General features: G+C 41.6%; 1 protein-coding gene across 3 annotated transcripts in view; it reads left to right on the top strand.

Moving 5' to 3' along the window:
* Positions 1-3,682, top strand: part of LOC139981960 (phospholipid scramblase 1-like) — a 175,574-nt gene extending 171,892 nt beyond the window's left edge. For 2 of the 3 annotated variants that reach the window (XM_071994408.1, XM_071994410.1), the window contains 2 exons: positions 864-978; positions 1,386-2,130. In XM_071994408.1, the coding sequence (XP_071850509.1) occupies positions 864-978; positions 1,386-1,613 (343 nt within the window). In that variant the 3' untranslated portion in view covers positions 1,614-2,130. Of the gene's footprint in view, positions 1-863; positions 979-1,385; positions 2,131-2,195 lie in introns of those variants that run through there. The other variant, XM_071994409.1, reaches the window with a different exon arrangement.
* The last annotated feature ends 8,547 nt before the right edge of the window (positions 3,683-12,229 follow it).

Genomic DNA, 12,229 nt, shown 5'->3' with positions numbered 1-12,229 from the left:
TGTTTACTCTCAACATTACACAGAAAGGTTGATATTACGTTAAAAATAGTTACAACGTTTCAAGGTTGTTACTGTCTTGTAGCAAGACAAGGCTGTTGTCAGAAGATTTGTACAAGGTGATATTTTACTGTACTGCTGCAAAAAAACAAAAAACAAAACAAAACATTACGTACTTTTGTATACCCATAAGAAGTATACCAGGCTATATATAAACCAGGCTATATACATATTTCAAATATATATATATATATATAAATGAAAATCGTAATGAGTTGGAAAATCAAGAACAGTGAAAAAACTTTCAGCCTCCACCGGGATTCGAACCACGGGCCTCCCGCTCTGTACGCGGACACCCTAACCACTAGGCTATGGACGCTGATTGTATGTCCAGAGGTTCGAAACCGGTAAGGAAGATCGTAATTCCACTGTAGGCGTTTGTCACCTATATCGAACAATACTAGTTCTGTTTTTGGTGACATATTTTGCCCTACTCTAGAGATCAAACATGATGCTATCCAACTCGAAAATCATTTGTGATTCCTAAAGCCGGATCTCGAAAGAGATACTTTGAACAATATATATATATATATATATATATATATATATATACGTGTTCAAAGACTATTCCAGGGTACGCTAAAATAAATATGATAACAGGTGTTAAATATTTGCAAGGAATTGTTCTAGTTTGCATCTGAACATGCATGAATGTAAAATTAACAGCTATTGTAGCATTTCTGATAATTTTAACTCTTTTCATACTAACTATCCTTGTAGGATGTGGGAAATTGGGAACACCCTACTCAATGAAAATATATATTAATTGTATTCAGTACTTAATGTATTTATTTTTGTTCATGCAGGCCAAGCTTGTGCGGGGATCATTTAGCGATTCTGGACGAAAATCATGAAACTTTGCTTAAAATAAGAGGACCAGGCTGTAAATGTCGGTCAATTTACAGTGACATAGAATTCAACGTAAGTACCCCCCCGCCCCCCAAAAAAGAGTACTAATGTGGGGATGGATGGACTTTAAACTGGAAAAAAATCTTGATATTTCTTAGTCCAGGGATAAAGGTGGGTTGGGCGGAATATGAGTGCTAGTTATGATTCTCAAACTATAAACTTTTTATAATATTCGGGATCTCTTAAATAATCTTTGAAGGGTTAATGGCATCGTCTCCTATAGTGTAGGATAAATTTCAGGCTATTTTTTTATCCATAATCCCTTTTTTGGCAATGTTAATACTCCCTCCTCTACCCCCCCCTCCTCCCCGCCCTCGCCGCTGCAACTTCAATCCACGTCTTCTCCCTCTCTAAATGTACAACTAGCCTCATTATGTAAGTAATTTACCCTCTATTTCTCTTTCTGTCTCTCTCCAAAGGTACTCTCCTCAGATGAAACCGAACACATCGGTAAAATCACCAAACAATGGGCAGGAAACGTTCAGGAAGTGTATACTAAAGCTGACAACTATGGTATCCAATTCCAGATGAACTTAGAAGTAAAATCGAAGGCGATATTAATAGGGGCGGTAATACTTCTTGATTTTATGTTCTTCGAAGAACAGCAGATCAATCATCAGACCAGTGGCGGCGCCAGGAATTTTTAGTTGGGGAGGCTAAGGGGGGGGGCTGAGCCAATTTTTTGGGTGGCTTACAAGATTGAGTGATCGCCGTCCTGGGGGAGGGGTATTAGGGAAGGGGGTGTCCCCCTCCCCCTTTTGAAAGTTTTCCCAATCCTGGAAAGGCCTACATGCAAAATGGTGGCATTTAGCGAGGCTTTTGTCACCTGAAAATTTCTCCAAAAATATGCATTTTTTTGTGAGTAACTTTAGTCAAATTAGAATGGAAGATACCAATTCACAGTTTTCGTATCACTAAAATATTACCTGCTGTGAAAGATCCAATTCCTTTGCTCAATTATTATATCGCGCTCTCTGACACAACTCTTGTTTTAGTCTGTATACACGCTGTTTGTGAAACGCACACGACATTGCCGTATGAGAACAAAATTCATCAAAATTTCCATTGACCATTGTAGCACTGCGTTATGGCTGACAAAATTTGGGTAGGCTAAATTGTTTCAATGAGTTTTTTTTGCCTATTTCAGTTGGAGGGGGGCTAATGGGGGGCTGACTACTTCAGTGGGGGCTAAAGCCCCCCCCCCCCCCCCCCTTGGCGCCGCCACTGCAGCAGACCAATCAGCGGCTTTGAAGAATTGTTTAAACAAAGCCAAAAAATAAATAAATACCTTTCGTAAAAGACAGTTTTTCATGATTCCATAACAACTGCAAATATTAAGACATAGTAATCCACTGTTCTATCGCAAACCGCTTAGACTGATCCCTGGCAAGTCGGGAAAACGCTACGCAATAGATTTTTATAGGAAAAAAGGTGCGGCGGAGTTTGTGGCAGAGGGGGTCACATGCCCTCCCAGTTTTGTAACTCAACACTTTCTTCATTTTTGTTGCTGATATTTTAAAAATTACAAGACGTGCTCATTCCGATACATTTTTCTGTAAATGAATTGTGTTATGTAGTTATTTCAATAGATTATGTGTTCCTTTACTGAAATAATGTTAACTTATATTGAAAAAATAATAAAGGGTCCTTTTATTTTGCATGTTGGCGAATAAAACAAATGTATATTTATTATGTGCTCTTTCGTTAAAACATATTCAAATATTGGATATTTGGTAGGAATAGCACACATGATCTATTTTGTGTTGAGGTAAAGTTTCTGATTTACACCCCCATGTATCACCCCCTACCCACCTCCCCTTTTCAAATCGAATCACATGACCTACTGCCCCCTGCATTATTTGTGCCCCTTCAGATTGAAACCCTCCCGTATCTATAAAAGTAAATCTATATTTAATACCAGCTGCCTTTGTAGATACCTACGTATGAATGAACCAACATTTCCCGCAAAAGAAATATAGGTTCAATATGCATTTTATAAAGAGTGTCATGTCACCAACAATGTAAGCCTACATATTGTAATTATACAAGGGAAGAAAAGGGACCCTAGCCTGCTTTAGAACCCCGGTGTAGTGTTGGCGAGTTTAACCCTTCCACGGGGGGAAAGAGAATTGACTGTATGGGTTCTAGAATATGACGAATTTACCTGGGAGTGTTGTTACCAGGTCTGAGCAAGCCCTACGATTTTATTCAATGCCCCCATCCCTCCCCCGCACCCTTAATCGATGCATACATCTAACAAATGCATACGACTTTCAAATTCATTGTACTTCAAAAGCTGCATTCTCACATATTATACGTGAGTTATTCAGATTTATATATATACATATTTTAATATTTTTAAAGTCTATAGAGTCAGAGAAGCTAATGTTTAAGGTTACATTTATTTTATATGTTTAAAGAGCTACTGAACGTTAGTAATCTAAGTATTTTTTTTTTAAATATTCAAAAGTCAACAGTTGCTTACGGAGATTTTGTTACACCAAAGCATGTCTCTTTTACCATGGATACATACATTAACGTATTATAACCTAAGTATCTTACGCATGTGAGTACAAGGTCGATGATGACGTCACACCTCCGGTATATAGGGCAATTCATTTCATTTTGTTTTATTCTATTCTTTTATAACTTAATGTTGTTTCTTTCTACAAATATTGCTGAGACGACAATACCGCGTCGTGTTTTCATTGAACAGTTTTGTAATGAATTTCACAGAAATCGTTAAAACTCATTTACCTCTCATGTGCTTTCTTTTGAGTCTTGTGATGTACGTTTCTAAAAGATACGAGGAGATAGGTTTCGAGCATGGACGTCAATCCAGGGGGGGTTGGGACGGGGACACGTCCCCCCACATTTCGATGGATGGGGGAAACAATATCAAATGTCCCCCCCAACACATTTGGGAAAAAAGTAGTGTCGTGGCTCTATTTGGTTACGGCTTACACATCTTAGGATTCATATCCTCGAATACCACTCAATGTTGCTGAATGGAGAATTCCACCCAGATCTCGTGAGTTGGTACCCTGAGCTCTCCAACAATCTTAAGCTTAGTCTGCCTTTCTTTCGAGGCCAGTTCCATTCGTCGTCGGTTGAAGGGTATAGACAAATATTCAAGTCGATGAATCCAGCGGTACGGGCTATGTTTGGTGAAGTCAAAGCTCTCTTGCGGTTGCTCCTCGTCTCCTCCGCCAGTTCGACGGAAGCCGAGAGATGTTTTAGTGCTCTGAGGCGTTTGAAGACAAGGCTACGGAGCACCATGACTCTACAGAGGCTGAACCATGTGATCGTGTTCCATATTCACCCCGCAGGGACGTCGTTAGAGGGGGTGTGGGGGTGTCTCACACCCAAACTTGGTAAAACTGACGCTAGTTGGAAAATTGGAGTGCGACAGTCGGAATTTCCGACCGTCGCACTCTAGTTTATCTAGGCCTATATTCATTTATCCCTGTGATTGTGCGATTTTTTTTTAAATTTCGGTCAAAATTGACCTTTAACCTGTCATATTTACCACGTTTTCCTTGCCACTTTGGGAAATTGTACCTCGCGATTCCTATACTCCACCGTACAAAACTTCGTATGATTTTGAATACTACAAAAATGCCTAATAGAACTACCGTCATAGGCGTAGGAGCCTATGGCGGTAGTTCTATTTGATTTGTGGGGGGGGGGGGGGCGGGGGGTTTTAACGACTTGCCCGTAAAATATAACCAAAATTTTCGATAATTTGATAATGTGCTTATCATACAGGCATGCATCGGTTTTTACATCGCATGCAAATAGCATACAATCATTTTCCGTCTTATTACCCTTCCGTATGGTGAGAATTGTTGGGTAATAATAATATCAGTTTAACCACTGAAAAACACATTGCAAATTATCTTTCTTTCAGTAGGTGCTCAAAAGCTATCAGCATATTGCCCGAATTTCACAAAAATATTTGGTTGGGGTGGGGGCAATAAGTTTGTGAAATGAGTGCCAGTGGGTACAAATGTATCGCAACAAGTTCGTAACAGAGGTGCAGTCGCGAAAGATTGGGTTTTCTTACTGACACTGACCGTATCGTTGACGAGTAGCGCGAGAGTGAGGGGTACAAAGCAGCAGTCGGAATTTTCTGGCTTAAAAACCGATTTTTGCCACTACACCCCCCCCCCCAATCATCAGGCCTTAGCTACGTCCCTGGGTACATGGTGGTTACATAGTACGCTCCGACCAGAATTCACCCGATAAACAGATGCAGATCCACCTAGCAACCGAGGTAACTTGCTTGAGGACTCCAAGTTAGAACGAACAATTACTGATTTATTTTCATGCCTTCATCACTTTAGCCACCACTCACATGGGACCTTTTCTAAGTCTGACGATACATGCGCATGTGTGAGGTCCTAAAACATAATAAAAGTGGTTTGTCTTGCTATCCTTGTTTTCAAATTTCATATAAATGTATTCTCGTAGACCCAGCAACCTGGTCTAACATGCTGGCGTTTGACGACTTTTGGCCAAACTTGCGTTAAGCTCGCTATACGAACTCGGATCTGGGCTGTGCCTTATTAGTTAGTTATTTAAATTATTAATAATGGCGCATGAGGAAATGCACCATTTTGTGATATGACTACCAGGACGGAAAGTCGAAAAAATCACATGCAGTCGCGGCGGATAGCTTCCATCGCCTATATGTCCGGCAAAATTTTGCGACATCGCTCCTATATACCAGGGGTGGGCAACCTGCGGGCCACATGCGGCCCGCCAGTGATTTTTTTTGGCCCGTGAGATGTCTCAAGAAAAGGAAAAAAATCAATCTATTTTGCATCATCACCGAAAGCGAGCTTGCTGCTTAGAATTTATCTGCACTAATGATGCTGTCAGGTTGGTCTATTATCACCATTAATTATCAACTGGACTGTATTGACATTATGGTTTTGTGGATACAGATTAAGTTCGCACACCTATTGCGTGAACTTCTTCAGTTTCAATGGTATGAAATCAACAGCAGGTCGTTGGTTAGGTGCGGCCCTGTCAATCTTTCACTCCTAAAATCTGGCCCATTCATTCAAAAGGTTGTTCACTCCTGCAATAGGCCTATATCTGAGGCCCTGTGGCGTCGTGCTCATTGAGGCCTGCGGGCACAGGCCCCCCCCCCCCCACAACAATTTTGTGAAAGGTGTCATAAAATTTTGTCATAATTTATAAAAAAAAGTGTTTTCGAAATCGAAAAGTAGACTAAATATTCAATTGCTCTTTGATGGTCGTTGCGGATTTTCCACACACCTCAAAGACGACATATCGGGATTAGTAATGCCATTACCTTTAAATATGTTTGCCTTCAGCTCGCGTTTGATACAGTCTCAATTAACCTAGAAAATAATCACTTCGTTATCGCGCGTTTTACCTTAGGTTTCGCTACTTTCGCTTTTTCTGCCCATGGTTTCAAACGGCATAGCTTTTTATTCACCCAGTCACCACTTCTCACGGGCATGGGCGGTGATCATGGATCAGCCAACACAAAATTGTTTCGATATCTTAAATTTTGGGCGCTTCTGGGAGACGAGGAATTGGTAAACTGAGGAAAAGATGGCGATCACTTCCTTCGAGAATATTTCCCAAAATAAAAAAATTGCCGGAAATTTTTATCAATTTTAGGGGTGTTGCTTACTGCCATTATGCACGGGAAGTGCCGTTTCCTGCAATCTGAGGGGTCCGCCAGAAGAAAAATTTTCTTGTACGCTGCGCGCCAACCGATGGTGGCGCTCCGCTTAGATAGTACTTACGGCCGGAATACTCAGATCGATAACGATGCTTTGACAACATAGCATGTTCACCTCTAACATCACTTCCGCTTCAGATTCGCTAATAATATGAATTGTTTTAGTGGTAAATAGTTAAGCATTTGGATGCGTTGAGGATAGAGATGAGGATACCAGTTACATGTAGATCATTGCGAAATTCAAAATCAAGTCAAGAAATGATGGAAAACCAAACACTCCGTGAGCTGTACCAAGTGCTTGAATCACCAATGTGAGCGAAACACTCAGAATGCAATACCAATGGTTTAAATCAATGTGCCTTCGGTACGAAAGTGAAACACTCAGAATACAATACCAAGTGTTTGAATCACTGCGCCATTGGTATGCAAGTGAAACACTCAGAATAAAATACCAAGTGTTTGAATCACTGTGCCATTGGTATGTAAGTGAAACACTCATAATGCAATACCAAGTGTTTGGTTTGCGGTGGCACGGTCGAAGGGGGTAAGTGAAACAATCATAATGCAATTTGACTACCAAGTGTTTGAATGTGACACCCATAATGCAATACACTTCATGTTCAATAAATGATGGCAGATAAAAATGATGAAGTCTTGGCTGATAATGGTGAAATCTTTTCCATTTGTGTTAACTGCAGGACACAGACACACTCTGGTGGTTGCTTATCCATCTGTGCAACATATTTAGAGCATGTCCATCCTTCACGATTAGATATTGTGCAGCTCTGTAAGAAAAGCATGGCATGTTTGTCCAAGGGTGTTGGGTCTGAATGGGGTATACCAATGAGAAGGAAATAAGGGTGGTGCCTCATTTGTCCATAAGAGGAATTATGGTTTATTAAGCCCCTATATGTAATATGGTGAAGCTTTAGTAAGCTTATTTCCAAGTACTAATTGTGAGGCAAACCTGGGAGAAGGAAACAAGGGGGTGCCCCCAAACCCCTTTTGAGAAATTTGGGTTTCTAGTTGTGTATTTAAAATTTGCTCAAGGTCTGGGAAAATGTTGGGAGACATAATCTGCCCCTGCCCCCCACAACATCATCGCCCCTATTCTTTATTTACAACGAGGGGAGGGGGAGGGGGCACTGTCTTAAATTAAGTGTGAATGTATGTGTTGCTGAAACTTTTTGAAATGTTTACCAAATGTAAATGATCTTGTCGGACTGGCATTGTCTTTTCAAGAGTATAGTGAGCAGATTTTGACCACAAAATGTCTGCCGTGTTAAAGTATTTCATACCCCGAAATTGACACATTTGTCGATTACGTAATTTACTGTATCTTTTGTGTAATTATACATCCATTGACTGTGGATGCTCTTTGATATGCTCTTTGCCTCTAAAACTCAGACAGACCAGGTCCCAGTGAGCAGTGGTATCATGTTGAGGTAATTTTAGTTTGTTTTAGGGTGTAAGATTTCTAAATGCCAAAAATACGTTCAAAACTTGGGAGACAGAGTGTTACAAGATTAAGGAAATCAACAATTTGATCGGCCTATATCTGAAATGGATTCAAACTCATGAAATATGTAACTCTACTGCGCTGCAAGAGTTTATTTTGCCTGCTGTATCGTGGCTAGTCAAATTTGAGGCTGGTCAATTACGAAGGTGCGTCAATTATAGAGCCTTTACAATACTACACATTGATGCTTTGCTAATTACCATACACAAATTCTATCATAGGATTAGCCTTTTTTCTATAGCAAGTGACATTCTTCTTGGAAATTTAGTGGCTTAATGTTATCTGTTGGTGGGCTTGAACCACCTGCTGAATAAATTCTGCACAGATTTCTATGGCCAAACAAATTACCAAGAAGAAATTATTTACTTAGCCGACAGTTCGCTGGCACCTTGCATATTGAAATAACCTCCTACAAGACTTCTAATCCTTGGGCCTCTAAACCAACTTTAAAGTGGCCATGACACAAAAATTTCAACGTCCAATCTGTTGGGGATCCATCTAAGCATGTTCTCTAGAACATATATCAACCATTCTGCCAGTTAAAAGCTTGATTTTCCAACGTGGCAAGATTTATGTAACAAAGAAAAATATTTGAAAAAGCCAGTCCATTCTGTACATTTGACGTTGGAATTCGCGGAACTGCCTAAACCGTAATGTGCGTTGTGTTACGGTGACTTACAACCATAGAATCCTTACAACCAATATGTATTGTACTAGCCCGATGCTGCTTATGACAATACATCATATATGTGCAGTATGCTGCGTAGTACGTTGAATACGTTAGTAGGCTGGTACTTAGGCCTGCAGTTTTGCAAATCAATTGTCTGAAACTAAATCATATTAAATATTTCATGAAACATGGAAGGTGTAAATTCACAACAACTGTAACTATTACTGTACATTGCAGGACTGCTTGTTATTGTGGACATCATGGGCTCACGCTAATTCATTTGAACTTTCTTAAAAAAAATTAATACAATTAGACAGTGCAGATTCATATAGCCTACCGTCAACAACGTTCAATGGTGCTGTGGGCTCCTAGCAAGACACGGATGGTTGTGCTACCATCATGTGCAGTCCAAAGGATCAGAAGTGAGTTTCCAGCCAAAGGTCAGTTCACTGGATTTAAGTTGCCACGGGAGAAAACTTGATTGTATTAGTCAGGTGGCTTCGCAACTTTAACGTTACCGGCCGGACAAAAATACCAAATTTTGCATGGAGTTTCTTTTCGACCTATCTATTGATTTTATCCGTGGAACCCACTTAATGGCTCCGATTTTTTCAAGATGGCGGCCAAAATCCAAGATGGCTGCCAGAAAAAATGTGAAAATGTGCATCGACAAAGAGATGTGCAAGGCATCTGGCCCACCCTCCTCTTTGATTCTACGAAGTGAGTCACCAATCTGAGTATACATTCCCGAAGGGCGTGTCGCCTTTGGCCGGTTATTGCAAAAGGATCCGGGCCAGTGGTGGCGAAAAAGAAACCCACCCAGAACCTAACAAAAAAGGCAAAGGGAAACGAAGGATTCTCAAACGCAACGAAAACAAGGAGAAAGCGCAGTTTAGATGGAAGGTGGACCAAACCAAGCCCACCGCTCAGGGGTATCTTTTACAGAACGGTCCTCTTGACAAGGTTTGGTTTGCGCTTTCCCCAAATGAAATCAAAAACATTCCTTTCCAATCTCACAAGGCATGATCCGGTGAGGCGATCACAGTACCAGGATACCAAAGGAGAGGAACAATAAAACGATTAACAACTGTAACCTTCCCAGGGAGGAAGAGCCACCTCCGACTGAATGTGTCGAGCCTTGCCTCCACCTGATCAGCCTTCTCGGCCCAAGTGGTGGCCTCCGGGGCACCATAACCTAGCCAGATGCCATTTACCCTGATCATGACATCTGACCAAGTAGCATCAAACGGGAGTGATTTGCCGCGTCAACCTCCTTAACGCAGCCTTTTGGTCTTGGACTTGTTGAGTCTGGCATCAGTAGCCTCTTGGAAGGTGTCTAAAACCTTCGATAAAGACTTGAAGAAGGCAAGGTCCGACACAATACAAGTGACGTCATCGGCATATTGCACGCTTGTAACTCTAGCCCCACCCGGTAAGATTGAAGGGTTGAAAACCCAAGCACCTGCCCAGCGAGGTACTGAGCATTTCGCTGAAGAGAACATACAACAACGGGGAGAGGGGACAACCCTGACGGAATCCCCTTCGAACCGGAAGGGACCAGAAGTTAATCCGTTAAAATTGACCATGCTCGAGACATCCTTATATAGTAATGAGGCCCAAAGAATAAACACTGAGATCAATCCGAAGGACTCTAAAGTTCTGAACAGAAAGTCGTGATCTAACATGTCAAAGCTAGGCCTTCTCCTGGTCCAAGGAGACCAGTGCACATGGCAAATCACGAACTTTAACAAACTCAATCATCAACCAGAGGTTATGTTGAATACACTTGCCTTACACAACACAAGTCCGGAGAGGACCTACAATATCCGGCATCACATCCGCTAAGCGATTTCTTATGCTTTGGCCAGGATTTTGTAGTCCACAGTTGACAGCGTTATTGGACGCCTATTCGGGTCCAAAGAATCTCCCGACTTTGGGAGGAGAACAATATTTCCAACCCGCTGTGTTTAGCTTATGTAATTCAACTGGAAAGAGGTAGCAAACACGTCTCTCAGGTCCCCACCGAGAACCTCCCAGAAGGTCCTATAGAACTCAGCAGGGAGGCCATCGGGACCGGGGGACTTTCCCTTCTTCATCGCTGCTACCGCTGTCCAGAGCTCACCAACGGAGAGATTCGAACCCAAGCTATCGTTTTTACTCTGAGGGGCGGGGGGGGGAGGGGGGCTTGTCTATACCAGACAACAAGTCTTCCTGGAGATCCTCGCTAACAGCAGCCCTGGAGTACAGGTTCGAAAAGAACGACCTAAATTTCTCAGATGACTAGTGACCTGACTTAGCGTGTGTTGTTCGCAGAATTGACGTTGTGTTTATGAAGGGTGTACAATCGTACAAAATCTCCCAATGAGTCGGTATTCACATCTGGTCGATTTTCCCTCAGGTTACCCTATTAAATAGTTGACTCAATGTAATCAGTTTTACATGACATTCGTAACTCCCGTATAATAACGGGCTCTGCGACAGTGTCGGTTGATCACACCTCAAAGTTCCCAAATAAGTCCTCAGTGGCTTCCTGAGCCAAAGTGACGCAATTAGAATACCAGCCATAACATATAGTCAGGGTGCTAGCCCGGTTTCATTTACACGTTTGAGGACGGAAGGTTTGATGGTCCCGATCAGTAAAGGGCACAGGGGATCTGGGGAATGAACATATATGAAATTTCCTTTTTTTCCAGGCAGCCATCTTAGATTCTGGCCGCCATCTTGGAAATGGGTGACCCAAGCAACGTGTCATCTGTTTCAGTGAACCCGGAAACACCTGAATTGACCCCTCATTTGTTCATTTCTGATTTTTACAGCCAGATATATGACATTTCTTTTTTTCTGGCAGCCATCTTGGATGTTGGCCGCCATCTTTGGAATGGGTTGCCGAAGCAACATGCCATGACCATCATCTGTTTCAGTGAACCCCGAAAACACCTGAATTTAGCCCTCATTTGTTCATCTCCGATTTTTACAGCAAGATATATGATATTTCCTTTTTTGCTGGTGGCCATCTTGGACTTTGGCAGCCATCTTGGAAAATCGGAGCCGATAAAGTGGGTTCCACGGATAAAATCAATAGATAGGTTGAAAAGAAACTCCATGCCAAATTTGGTTCTTTTGTTCTGCCGGTAACGTTAATCCTAAAAATTGTTGCTAAGCCACGTGACTATATAGGAAGCGTTGGTTGAGAATTCCCCCCAGAAGCACCTTTCCTATTCTACGATTGTGTTGGATTATTAATGCGTCAGGTTTCCCTCAGTGTTGAAAGTTTGCAATTCAAGACTTTTAATTAAATTAAGGATGAAGTGGTCATTTTCCAGACCCCAAATCAACAATGACAAGAAAGGAC

The sequence above is a fragment of the Apostichopus japonicus genome, chromosome 16, assembly GCF_037975245.1.
Source record: "Apostichopus japonicus isolate 1M-3 chromosome 16, ASM3797524v1, whole genome shotgun sequence".
In the NCBI taxonomy this organism is placed as follows: Eukaryota; Metazoa; Echinodermata; class Holothuroidea; order Aspidochirotida; family Stichopodidae; genus Apostichopus; species Apostichopus japonicus.
Note: the sequence above shows the minus strand (reverse complement) of the source record. Positions and strands in the feature narration are given on the sequence as shown.